The sequence below is a fragment of the Geotrypetes seraphini genome, chromosome 7, assembly GCF_902459505.1.
Source record: "Geotrypetes seraphini chromosome 7, aGeoSer1.1, whole genome shotgun sequence".
Lineage (NCBI taxonomy): Eukaryota > Metazoa > Chordata > Amphibia > Gymnophiona > Dermophiidae > Geotrypetes > Geotrypetes seraphini.
The window spans coordinates 75,402,543-75,416,895 of NC_047090.1; the positions used below are offsets into that span (position 1 = coordinate 75,402,543).

Below are 14,353 nucleotides of genomic sequence, written 5' to 3' on the forward strand. Positions count from 1 at the left end.
GCATTCGATAGCGTACCACATCGCAGGTTGCTGAACAAGATGAGTTCTATAGGATTAGGTGACACATTGACGAAATGGGTTAGGAATTGGCTTGGTGGTAGGCTTCAAAGGGTAGTGGTGAACGGCACCCCCTCAGAAATGACGGAGGTGATCAGTGGAGTGCCACAGGGTTCGGTCTTGGGACCGACCCTATTCAACATCTTTATAAGAGACTTGGCAGAAGGGCTTCGAGGTAAAATAGCATTATTCGCCGATGACGCCAAACTAAGTAATGTAGTGGGAAAATGCACAACGGACGAAGATTCAATGCCCGACAACATGATGCACGACCTACTCCTACTGGAGCGCTGGTCTAGGACCTGGCAACTCAGCTTCAATGCCAAAAAATGCAAAGTCATGCATCTAGGCAACCATAATCCATACAAGACTTATACTCTTAATGGTGAGATCCTAACAAGAACGGTAGCAGAACGGGACTTGGGGGTGATCGTCAGTGAGGACATGAAGGCTGCCAGTCAGGTAGAGCAGGCCTCATCCAAGGCAAGACAGATCCTAGGTTGCATACGCAGGGGTTTCGTCAGCCGTAAGCCGGAAGTCATTATGCCATTGTATAGATCCATGGTGAGGCCCCACCTGGAATACTGTGTGCAATTCTGGAGACCACATTATCGCAAAGATGTGCTGAGATTGGAGTCGGTTCAGAGAATGGCCACCCGGATGGTCTCGGGACTCAAAGATCTCCCGTACGAAGAAAGGTTAGACAAACTGCAGCTATACTCGCTTGAGGAGCGCAGAGAGAGGGGGGACATGATCGAGACGTTCAAGTATCTCACGGGCCGCATCGAAGCGGAAGAAGATATCTTCTTTTTCAAGGGACCCACGGCAACAAGAGGGCATCCGTGGAAAATCAGAGGCGGGAAACTACGAGGTGACACCAGGAAATTCTTTTTCACTGAAAGGGTGGTTGATCGCTGGAATAGTCTTCCACTGCAGGTGATTGAGGCCAGCAGCGTGCCTGATTTTAAGGCCAAATGGGATCGACACGTGGGCTCTATTCACTAGGCAAAGGTAGGGGAGGGTCATTAGGGTGGGCAGACTGGATGGGCCGTGGCCCTTATCTGCCGTCTATTTCTATGTTTCTATGACATGAATCACCTTGCACTTATCCACATTGAACCTCATTTGCCATTTCGCGGCCCATTCTTCGAATGCATTTATGTCTCATTGTAGGTCTTCGCAATCCTTCTGTGTCCTCACTACTCTGAATAACTTTGTATCGTCCGCAAATTTAATCACCTCACTCATCCTACCAATTTCCAGGTCGTTTATAAATATGTTGAAGAGCACGGGCCTGAGCACTCCACTCATGACGCTTTTCCAGTCCGAGTATTGTCCATTTACCCCCACTCTCTGTTTCCTATCCGCCAATGATTTTGAAATATAGTTTTGTCAAATCCTAGACACTTTTGAATTCTATACATTGTGTTTATCTTTTTAGGAGCTACCTGGACTGCCAGGGGATTCTCTCAGTTCTTAAAGTATTTTTCATGACCCTATGCAAAGGAACTTTAATGAATTTGTTTGATGGTGCTTCATATTCAAGGAGTTCAAAATCCTCAGAGTGAGGTTCCTCCTATGTTTCCATTTTGAAAGGGAAAGCCTGACTCATCTACCTGACAAAGCCAGTAAAAGATATACTTTCTGGCAGACTTGAATCTTTGAGGAGGGGAAGGATCAGAAGGGATACCATAGTATTATTCCACTGAGTATTCTGGCAAATACTCATCTGAATGGTTGGAGAGACCGAAATCAGACTCTTCGAAGTATTCCCTACTAGGTTAATCAGGAAGTGTGTGTTGAGAGGAGTGCTGACTTTGCATCAAGGTAGGTCGATGGTTTGACCCAGGAGACATCTCCTCTGCTGATGACAATGCACACATGAAGTAGGTCTGTGCCACCCTGATACTCAACGTTGAACAGGTGTGCATGACCAAATCTTTGATTGATGCTTTCAATCATCGTTGGGCTGGGTTGAGGCAGCCATGGAAGACTGTAATGCCTGTGAAGACTGCGTATGTAGTAGCCCCAAAGCTCTTGTCTAAGCATAGCCTGGATCTCCTCCTGGAGGGATGGTGTCACTACTGGAAGAAACACTGGCATGAAAGCAGTCAGCTGTACCAGATGTCATGTTGTGGGAGACCTCAATATCAAGGCATGCCTATGAGGAGACATCACCTGGATAGAAGGGAACTGGTCTTCAGTGTGTCGATGCTTAGGAGGATGCAGTGCCATGCCTAGAAGAATAATGTTTCTGCTTCATATCTTTCTTATATGTCATGTCCCTCAATGCTTGAGGCATAGATGAAGATGATGTAGTGTTCTGCCTCTGTAAGAAGCCCAATGCCTGATGCGCTGGATGAAGGTTGATGCACTTAGTGGCAATGTTGAAATCTGAGTCATAGGAGGCTGGGGATCATGTTCTAATTCCCTGCTATGCTCGATGCCGACACAAACGTTGTACTGAAAAATTTTTCAAACTGAAGTTTTCAGGCTTTCAGTGTCCTCTTTTGCATAAGGAGATAGAGGTCACAGCGAATGTCCCGATGTTCAGGTCCCAAACACTAGACACACCAATTATGTCAGTGAGAGCCTGAAACAGGCTGATTACAATGAGAACATTTATTATAGCCACTTGGTATGTTCTTTGACGTGAATGAAAAAATGGCCGATGCTAAATCAAAGGGCTCAATGGCCCAGGAAATTTGAGTAACTAGGATGCTGAAAATGATCACTCTCCCAGAAGGAAAAAAAGACTTGAAGTGGCCCGAAGGCCAAAAAAACCACAGTTGATGAAAATGAACCAAAGTCAGGTAAAATACTGTAATACAATAAAAAACAACAAATTATAGCAAAATTAATTAAAAAATAAAGTATTGGAAGGCACAAAAAAAGGGTAAATATTTGACATGCTGAAGAGAAAACTGAAGACACAGCTTCTCAGCTCTGTGGAAAATGAAGAGCTGATGATCCCATGAGTTAGCAACAGGTGGGAAGGTACTGGCACACGTGCAGTATGGGCACTCCCTAAAGATTTAAAATTACAGTGTACTTGGTAATGAATGTCCATACCGAGTTCCAAGAATGACATCATATGAGAATATTATGCCTGCTTGTACTCTGAGAACGCCTGTTAATATTGCTTATAAGACGTAGGTGCCTGATTTCCTTTATAGAATAGGCAATCTTATGAAGGTTACACAGCATCACAATAGGCACTGGTTATAGTGTCTATTTTAAGCTAATTCTATAAAGAAAAACAAACATCTACTTTTCTTTCTAGAATTCTAGCGCACGTGGCCAAAAATATACATTATATATATTATACCACCAGCCTTGTAGCTAGTGAAAATGCACACATCTAGAAGTTAGCATGTACATGTGTAAAACATAGCATTGCAAGTATTCAAAATATGGATTTGTTCTTTCAGACTGATATGGCCAAACTCTACCTATGTACTTACCCACTGGCAAAGTACACACCATGATGTATACTTGCCAACTAGTCAGATTTCTATAAGAGGCCAACTATGCATAGATATAATTAAAATACCTTCCTGCCACCTAAAACTAGGCAGCTTTTTATCAAATTACTAGTTCCATTTTTTTCTTCTCATTTCTTATCCTATTCCATTCACTGCAGGAATTAGCAAACCTTACATTTCAAACAGCTGCATTAACTGTTAGATGTACCTGTTTAAATGCCTGCAGGACCTCAGCTCTCTGGCTGAAGTGCTTAAATAACAGTTGTAGAGCACCTGACAGCAGAGGAGGGTAGTCATGCATTATAAGGTGAATAAGAACACGTAAAAATGTTCTGCCTCCTTCATCATCAAGCGCCACTGGATTTTTTTCCTTACTGTAAAATCAAAGTACATTTTATTAATATGAAACAAATGCAGCTTCCACAGAATGAATTAGTTCAGAAATTACTAAACAGTGTAACTAGACCCACTAGTGGTTTCTCAAAGGCTTTTGTTTAGGTTAGCAATTAAGTCCTGCTATGTTACCTTAGACAAAAACAAACAAACCAATCCACTCCCAGGCACTTGGCGGGAACAGAGTCCCTCCTTATCTACCTCTGACCTCTCCTCTCTTAACCCAACTACCTCCCCCATGCACCTGCAAGCCGTCTCAGCCTGGGCGACCAACTTGGATCATCCAGCCCGTTGTTATAGTCACCCGGTGAGACTAGCTCTTGGGCTCTTTTTTTACAACAAATAAGTGTAGTTTGTCTGTTTATTGGGGGGGAAGTGAACAAAGAGTAAACAAGTCATTGGCAGTGGTCAGATGAGAACCAGTTCAGCATTAGTATTCAAAAAATTACACCTGTGTTTACAAATTATGTTGCATCATATTTACAGTGTTAAAGTTGTATTAACAATTTAAAACTGAGTACAGCACTAACTTTTTGGATGTACTTTAACATGACTATTTTAACCTTAAAAATATATATATTATGATATGAAAGCCAATTCAATATTTAAACATTTGGAAACTATTCATAACATCTCTCTCATACCAACTACGGATGTCATTTCTTATACTATATGCCAAAGACACAGTAATATTTGAAATAACAGTCACAGTGAAAAAAAAAAAAAAGCTAAATCCTAATCTGAGGGCAACCAGAGGGCACTCATAGATTCCAGCAAAGACTGCATTTTTGAGGTATGAATTTCAGGATGATTTTCAAAGAGATCTCCACAGGTGAATGGGTATTCACTGCAGAAAATTCCCTTTAAAAAATTGCACTGGAGCCTCTACAGCACATGAGTGGAAGAAGTTTGCACAGGATTTTATTTTGAGATTCCTATACATGTTTATCCTGTTTTTCCGTGCATAGCACACCATTCAAATATGCAGAGGAAAAACTTACTACTACTCTACTACTAATCATCAAAACACAGAAGAAACAGTCTCTGCTCAAAAGAACTTACAATCTAGTCAAGACAGACAAACTGGACCTCCCATGGAACTAGCTGGCCAACAAATTTTGAAAGGGTAACTTGGATACAAAGTCTCCAACTCAAGTATATCCAATGCCCAGGTGTTCCCTTCACCTATAGTCCAGCATCTTCTTTTTCCTATCCCTCCATATTCCAGCAGCTCTCCAACCCTACCTCTAACCCCACCCCCAGGAGTCCTGTATCTCTACCCCCTTTCCTCACTATGACCAGTGTCTCTCCTTTTCCTCACTGTGTCCAGAATCAATCCTTCCCTCCTTCACCCCCTGCCATATCTAGCATCTTTACCCCTTCCCTAATGTGTCCAGTATGTCTTCTTTCCTTCCCCCTGCAGCCACCACCCTACTTCCCTCTTTTGCCTCAGCAGGAAATGTGTCTTGTCTCATCTGACACAAACTTCCAGTGCCTTGAGCACATGCGGGCACTCAAAGACCCAGTGTTGTACTAGTCCTCTCTTGTCTTCCTGGATGTGCTGTATTACCCCTCTGCTCCCTGAATTCTGCTGCACTAAGTGGATGCCAAATTCACCTAGTGGCAGCGCCAGCCCTTATTATTTGTGGGTCTGCAAGCTAAGTGGGAGGGCAATAAAAGCTCTCAGTAAAAAGAAGAGATGTGAAAATGTACTGTACCTTCCAGCAAACATGGTTTCTGCCTTAGATGCAATCTCATCTATATCAGGAACAATAGCTTAAAAAAAAGAGAAATAATTAAAACATTACAAAACTAAATCCAACACAGTAGTACTACTCACAGTCTTCAGAATATCAGCAAAGCCTAAGAACTTGTTTTGTTTTTAGGGACAGTCTAGAACAGGGGTCTCAAAGTCACTCCTTGAGGGCCGCAATCCAGTCGGGTTTTCAGGATTTCCCCAATGAATATACATTGAAAGCAGTGCATGCACATAGATCTCATGCATGTTCATTGGGGAAATCTTGAAAACCCGACTGGATTGCGGCCCTCAAGGAGGGACTTTGAGACCCCTGGTCTAGAACAACACAAAATGGGCCTAGGAGTAAGGAGTTGGATTTTAGACCCCAAATAAATGCTGAAAGATTGTCTGACCAAACCAGAAGTTATGTCTGGAATTCTATTTAAGACAGTAGTGAGATGTGAATGTGTGGACATATGAACATGTCACAGCTTTGCAAATCTTTTCTTTGGAGGCAATTCTTAGGTAAGCTGCTGAGGTAGTCATAGCTTCAACATTATGAGCTGTGATATGACCTTCCAAAGTCAGCCTAGCTTGGACATAAATGAAGGAAATGCAATTTACTAGCTAGATGAATAAAGAAAAAAAAGCTGGGTGGACTATGGGCTTTAGTCCATTCCAGATAAAAAGACCAAAGCTCTCTTGTAGTCAAGTTCAAGTTCAATTTTATTTGATAAATCGCCTATAAAATTTTTCTAAGCGATATACAGTTTAAAACAACTTATGGGGGAACAAACAGTCCTAAAACAAATTTTAACAAATTTTAAAAACAGTAATATAGATAACAAACAGTATTAAGACCTAAAAGGTTTCATGACTAACTGGATACACTAGGAAGAAGGGGGAAAAGTTACAATTATCTCGGTCTAGGAAAGAAGAAACAAAAAGGGTAAAAACACATAAGGAAGGGGCAAAAGAAAAGAATGGAAAAGGAAGAAGATAGAAAGAAAAAAAAAAAAAAAAGAAAAATTTAAATTATCAGTTAATAAAAGCATCATTGAATAAAAATGTTTTAAAAAGTTTTTTGAACGAGATGAGGTCTTTTTCTTTTCTAATATAGAGTGGCAGAGCGTTCCAAGTTTGAGGAGCTAAAACAGAAAACATTTAATTTCTCCTTGTACCCACTATTTTTAAAGAAGGGACTGATAATAGGTCTTGAGATAACGACCGGAGAGATCGGGGAGAATGATATGGAATAATCATTCTAGATATGAACTGTGGTTCATTAAATAACAGAGCTTTAAAAACTAAGAATGCTATTTTAAAAGTGATTCGGTGATTAATAGGCAACCAGTGGGATTTGATCAGTAGTGGAGTTACATGGTCGTATTTTTTTGCTTTATGAACGAGTTTTATTGCAGTGTTTTGGATTATTTGAAGTCTCTTCTTTTCTTTTTGCGGTACGTTAAACAGCAGAGAGTTGCAGTAATCTAGTTTTGAAATGATCATAGAATGAATAAGTATGTTAATAGATTTTGGTTCTAAAAATGAAGAAATGGATCGTATTAGACGGAGTATATAGAAACAGGATTTAACGATTTGGCTAATGTGATTATGAAAATTTAGGTTAGTGTCAATGATTACGCCTAAGATTTTTAAGGAAGATACTGATTCTATTGGAGAGTTGTCGAATAAGAATGAAGAAATTGGGGTGATATCTTTTCTCCAAGTAAAAAACATTGTTTGAGTTTTCTGTATGTTTAATGATAGTTTATTAGAGCTAAGCCAGTTTTTTACTGTGTCTAGTTTACTATTAATTGTTTTGATTTCTTCATCTTTTTCGGGGTCAAATGGATGAAGAAGTTGAATATCGTCAGCATAAGAAAATGAAGTAAAACCCAACGATTGACAGATAGTGAGTAAAGGAGAGAGGAAAATATTAAAAAGAAGAGGTGATAGAATAGAACCCTGGGGTATTCCAAAAGATGAAGAGTAAGGAGTAGAGTGATCGTCTTTAATAGTAACAATGGATGAACGATCAGAGAGAAAAGAAGTAAGCCAGTTTAGAACTTGTCCACTGATGCCAAAAGATTCCAGACGATTAAGTAAAAGAACGTGATCGATGGTGTCAAAGGCCGCAGAAAGATCTAAGGAAAATAGTCCAAAGTGTGCAGTGTATTTATATCTGGATGAACATGGGGTTTTGGCAAAATGCGGGCAGAACAATTGACAGGTTAAGATGGAACTTTACCACTACAAGGGGCGATGAATAATTTATCTACCTCAGTAGGAAAGAAAGGTTTTCAAAAAAAATATTTGTTTTTCAATATAGTCCCTTGATAGTTCCATACACTTCATCTACTTTTCCTGCAATAATCTTAACCCCTTTGAAAAGAATTCTTCTGTTTGACCTTCACAGCTTCCTTGATGTCTTCATCACTTGAAAACCCCTGAACATGGAGAGATTTCTTCAAAACTTGGAACAGAAAATAATCCAAGGGAACCAGGTCAGGACTGTAGGGTGGATGGTTCATCTGCTGCAACCGACATTCTCAGATGGCAGCCTGTAATTGTCATGACATGTGCATCGGCGCATTGTCGTGAAGAAGCTGCAAACTTGCTATGAGTTTTCCTCGTCTTTTCTCCTTGATTTGACTCTTGCAAAGTGATCACTGTGTTGGTATTAACTCTCCCCAGTTATGGCTGTCTTGTGTGGCATGAACTCCAGAAGCAAAAGTCCTTCATTATCCCAGAAGACAGCTGCCATGACTTTGTCGCAGATTTTTCTGTCTTGAACTTTTTTGGGCTGGAGGATGGCTTGTGCTTCTACTGCATTGACTTCATTTTGGACTCAGGATCTCTTTGATAGACCCAAGTCTCATCTCTAGTCATCAAACGCTGAAAATAATTCACTTGGTCTTCACAGAATATCTCCAAGTTCTCCTGACAGCACTGGAGCCTCGTTGCCTATTGACATGGCATCAGCATTCTTGGAACCCACCTTGCACTAACCTTGGATATGCCCAATTTTTCATTAATTATTTTCAAAACTGTACCTGTTGAGATGCCCATTTCTTCAGCTATTTGGAAAACCTTAATTCGTCTTGTCTGACAAAATTAAATCCTTGACTTTCTTGCACATTTCTGTGGAAGTTGCTTCCACAGGCTGTCCAGTGTGAGGGTCATCTTCAATGGACTCTCTACCCCACTTAAACTGCTCCAAAATGTTACTCTGTAGTATGATAGGGCAGACTCACCATAAACTGCAGTCATGCATTCATGGATCCCCTTTGGCTTTTCCTTCCTTTTGTGAGAAATTTTATCACTGAACAGTGCTCCAAATCTAGCAGTTTCTTACTTGATTTGCACGAGGACTCTCCTGACATCTTATCTCTTGGAATTTTAGACTCGCACTGAGCTAAAACTGTGCATGAGTAACCTTGAAATATGTCACAACATACACAGATTTGTTTCAACATGTTTGCTACTTTCTTTCATGCTCATATGTTTGAGCTTTTTGAGATGAGTGAAAGGATGATGGAAATCTTTGAGAGAAGTTGGGATGAGTAAGAGAATGAGGGATGAGGAAAATCTTTGAGAGTAGTTGATTTTCAGTTGCCCTTCACTGGAATACACAGAAACATAAATGATGGCAGATAAAGACCTGAACGGTCCATCCAATCTGCCCATTAGTTATACCCATTACAAATATATGATTAAATTAACTTGTCTCTTCTTTGATATTTCAGGGTCATAGATTGTAAAGTCCACCTGGTATTTTCTTAGGTTCCAAATGCTGAAGTTGCCATCCAAGCTCACTCCAGCCTATCCAACCATCCTGTTTGCAGGATATCTACCATAAAGTCTGACCAGTAAAATCCTCTTGCGCCAAGTTACTGGAGTTCCCATTGATGCCTTCCCCAGCCCATTCTACACCAAATCACCACAAATGGGACACAGACTATGCAAGTCTGTCCAGTACTGGCCTTAGTTCTTTAATTTACATTTTCTAATTACAGATCTTCTATGTTTATCCCACACTTTTTTGAATTCCATCACCATTTTCCTCACCACCACTTCCCTTGGGAGGGCATTCCAGACTCTACTCCACCACCCTCACTATGAAAAATAATTTCTTAACATTGCTCCTGAGTCTTCCTCCCTGGTATACATATTTAGGTCTTCCAGTCTCTTCTTATACTTCTTTTGGTTCAAACCCCTTACCATTTCCGTTGCTTTCCTCTGGACCACTTCAAGTCTTTTTATATTCTTCACCAGATACGGCCTCCAAACTGAACACAATACTCATAAGTGTGGCCTCACCAATGACCTATATGACCTATATAGGAACATCGACACCTCCCTTCTTCTGCTGGTTATTCCTCTTTCTATACAGCCTAGCATTCTTGTGGCTACAGCCGCTGCCTTATCATACTGTTTTCATTACTTTAGATCCTCAGACACAATCACTCCAAGGTCCCTCTCTCCGTAAGTGTTTAACAGCCTCTCACCTCCCAGCACATATGGTTCCCTCAGATTTCTATTTCCCAAATGCATCACTTTGCAATTCTTTGCATTGAATTTTAGTTGCCAGATGTTAGACCATTCTTCTAACTTTTGTAGGTCCTTTTTCATGTTTTCCTCTCCCTCCAGGGTGTCCACACTGTTACAAATCTTGATATCATCCACAAAAAGACTAACCTTTCATTCTAACCCTTCAGCAATGTCGCTCACAAATATATTGAACAGAATCAGTCCCAGCATTGATTCCTGAGGAACTCCACTATTCACCTTTCCCTCCTCCAAGTGAATTCCATTAACCACCAACCTCTTGCATCTGTTCGTCAACCAGCTTCTACTCCAGTTCACCACTTCAGCCCATGGAGTTTGTTTAAGAGCCTCCTATAAAGAACCACGTCAAAGGTTTTGCTGAAATCTAAGTAAATTACATCTAGCGCACGTCGTTGATCTAGTTCTCTGGTCACCCAGTAAAAGAATTCAACCAGAAACATGATGGCAGATAAAGGCCAAAAGGTCCATCCAATCTGCCCATCAACAGCATCCACTATCTCCTGCTCTCTCTAAGAGATTGCAAGTGCCTGCCCCATGCTTTCTTGAAGTCAGACACAGTCTTTGTCTCCACCACCTCGACCACCCTTTCTGTAATAAAGTATTTCCTTAGATTACTCCTGAGTCTATCAACTCAACCTCATTCTATGTCCTTTCACTCTGGAGTTTCCTTTCAATTGAAAGAACATAAGAATATAAGAATTGCCGCTGCTGGGTCAGACCAGTGGTCCATCGTGCCCAGCAGTCCACTCACATGGCGGCCCTTATGTCAAAAAACTAGTGCCCTAACTGAGATTAGCCTTATCTGCGTACGTTCTGGTTCAGCAGGAACTTGTCTAACTTTGTCTTGAATCCCTGGAAGGTGTTTTCCCCTATAACAGCCTCCGGAAGAGCGTTCCAGTTTTCCACCACTCTCTGGGTGAAGAACTTCCTTACGTTTGTACGGAATCTATCCCCTTTTAACTTTAGAGAGTGCCCTCTCATTCTCTCCACCTTGGAGAGGGTGAACAACCTGTCTTTATCTACTAAGTCTATTCCCTTCATTATCTTGAATGTTTTGATCATGTCCCCTCTCGGTCTCCTCTTTTTAAGGGAGAAGAGGCCCAGTTTCTCTAATCTCTCACTGTACGGCAGCTCCTCCAGCCCTTTAACCATTTTAGTCACTCTTCTCTGGACCCTTTCGAGTAGTACTGTGTCCTTCTTCATGTACGGCGACCAGTCCTGGATGCAGTATTCCAGGTGTGGGTGTACCATGGCCCGGTACAGCAGCATGATAACATTCTCCGATCTGTTCGTGATCCCGATTCCTAGCATTCTGTTCGCCCTTTTCGCTGCCGCCGCACATTGCACAGATAGCTTCATTGACTTGTCGGCCAGTACTCCCAAGTCTCTTTCCTGGGGGGTCTCTCCAAGTACTGCACCAGACATCCTGTATTTGTGTATAAGATTTTTGTTACCGACATGCATCACCTTACACTTATCCACGTTAAACCTCATTTGCCATGTCGCAGCCCATTTCTCGAGCATGTTTATGTTCTGTTGCAGGTCTTCGCAATCCTCCTGTGTCTTTACTACTCTGAATAACTTCGTATAGTCTGCAAATTTAATCACCTCACTAGTCATACCAATTTCCAGGTCATCCTATATAATAAAACCCTAGCCGCGCATGCGCACTCTTATCTGCGTGCTTCCATGATTCATATGTCTACGGCCGCAGGAGTGCGCATGCGCACTCAGGGTTTCCCCCGTATAAGATAGTTCGTCTTCGTCGGCGGAGTCTTCGCCCCCTCTCCCTGACACACCCGAACCCCCGTTCAGCCTCCCATCAGACCCTCCCTTCCCGGGATCTGGCCGGCTCCCTTAGTCCTGACACGGCAGAGCAAATCAGGGCAGTAGAAGGCCGCGAAGCAGCGTGTTTACAGTGCTGCGGCCGCTGCTGGAGTCAGGACGTTTGTCGGGACCACGGGAAGGGAAGGGGCAGCAAGGGACTAAGGGAGCCGGCCACACAGCGGGGACGGTGCACGGCAGCCACAACAGCGTGTTGGCGGGCGGTGTGTGAAGGAGTTTGAACAGGTGGTGGCAGTTTCGCTGAAGTTTGATTGCAGTTTTGCTCAGAGGAACGGCTAGAGGGTATGGTGCCGGTGCTGCAAGTGTCCCATGCAGGTAAAAATTCTCAAAGGAGGGGAAGAGAGAAAGGGGGCTGCTTTGGGGTAGGGGTATGCTGGGAGGCAGACAGCTTTGCTTGGGGGAGGGGAAGACAGAAGGGGGGCCATGGAGAGACAGTCAGGGAGGAACTGGAGAGGGAGAGGGAAAGGGGGCTGCTTTGGGGGAGGGGTGTGCTGGGAGGCAGACAGCTTTGCTTGGTGGGGGAAGACAGAAGAAGAGCCATGGAGAAACAGTCAGGGAGGAACTGGAGGGGGAGAGGGAAAGGGGGCTGCTTTGGGGATGGGTGTGCTGGGAGCCAGACAGCTTTGCTTGGGGGGGAAGACAGAAAGGGGGTCACGGAGAGACAGTCAGGGAGGAACTGGAGGGGGAGAGGGAAAGGGGGCTGCTTTGGGGGAGGGGTGTGCTGGGAGGCAGACAGCTTTGCTTGGGGGGGAAGACAGAAGGGGGGCCACGGTGAGACAGTCAGGGAGGAACTGGAGGGGGAGAGGGAAAGGAGGCTGCTTTGGGGGGAGGGGTATGTTGGGAGGCAGACAGCTTTGCTTGGGGGAGGGGAGACAGAAGGCGGCCACAGAGAGACAGTCAGGGAGGAACTGGAGGGGGAGAGGGAAAGGGGGCTGCTTTCTAGCACCCGTTAATATAACAGGCTTTAAATATGTTGAAAAGCACGGGTCCAAGCACCGAACCCTGCAGCACTCTTCTCGTGACGTTTTTCCAGTCCGAGTATTGTCCATTTACCCCCACTCTCTGTTTCCTATTTACCAGTCAGTTTTTAATCCATGTGTATTTCACCCTCAATTCCATGGCTCACAATTTTTTGAAGTAGTCGTTCATGCGGAAACTTGTTGAACGCCTTCTGAAAATCCAGCTAAACTATGTCGACCGGGTCACCCTTGTCTGCCTGCCTGTTTACTCCCTCGAAGTACAGCAAGTTCATAATAATTTTGGGCTCTAAAAAGGCACTAGGTCTTATTTTTGGGGATGTCTTATTTTTTTAATGTACAATGATCATCTCTCCTTTTCTCTCCTCCACCCCAATTCTTCCTATTTCCTTTCTCTCCCCCACATGTGCATCTTTCCTCCCCTCTCACCCATCCCCTTGTGAAGTATCTTTCTATCTCTCCCTCCCATCCCTTGTGCAGCAGAACCCTTGCAGCTTTTATTCCTCCCTTCCTCCCATCTCCATGTGTAGCATCTTTCTATCCCCCCGTCCCCACCATGCACCCCCATTCCCTCCCTCCCCCGTCCCCCCCCAGATGACCCATCTTTCCCTCCCAAATGAACTGTGAGGCAGAAATAAATACCTTATAACAAACTGGCAGCGTCAGCAGCAATCTAGAAAGGCTACTTCGTGGCCTGGGCTGTTCCTCTGCCAATCACTGATGACATCATCAGCAACGCGACAGAGGAACAGTCCAGACCATGAAGCAGCTTGTCTAGATTGCTGCCACTGCTGCCGGTTTGTTATAAGGTATTTATTTCTGTCTTGCAGATCGGATGGGAGGGAGAGATGTGTCGGGGGGGAGGGAGAAGTGCTCCTGCTGCTGCTGCTGCCAGCAACTAGGGCTTATTTTCAGGGGTAGGGCTTATATTAAGACCTACCCCAAAAATCATGCTAGGGCTTATTTTCAGGGAAACACGGTAGATATTTAAATGTCTCTATCATATCTCCTCTCTCCCACCTTTCCTCCAAAGATGGGTCACTAGCAAGCTAGTTACTTCTTCCATTAAAGGCTTGGTTAAAGAGTCAAGATTTCAACTGCTTCTTGAAGTATAGATAGTCTTGTGTTAAGCGAAGCCTTTTATGGAGTACATTTTAGAGTGGGAGGCTACTCCAGAGAAGGCTCACTAGTGGGTGCATCATGTGATGATGTCTGAAGAGGGTGCGATTAGACATAACATAGTAAATGACAGCAGATAAAGACCCAAATGGTCCATCCAGTCTGCC

General features: G+C 43.2%; 1 protein-coding gene across 5 annotated transcripts in view; it reads right to left on the minus strand.

The window, feature by feature from the left end:
* The window catches only part of ITPR2 (inositol 1,4,5-trisphosphate receptor type 2), a 665,265-nt gene that overhangs the window by 378,222 nt on the left and 272,690 nt on the right, over positions 1-14,353 (minus strand). For all 5 annotated transcript variants that reach the window (XM_033951965.1, XM_033951964.1, XM_033951968.1 and 2 more), the window contains 2 exons: positions 5,654-5,711; positions 3,751-3,916 (listed from right to left, as the gene is read on the minus strand). In XM_033951965.1, the coding sequence (XP_033807856.1) occupies positions 3,751-3,916; positions 5,654-5,711 (224 nt within the window). The remainder of the gene's footprint in view (positions 1-3,750; positions 3,917-5,653; positions 5,712-14,353) is intronic.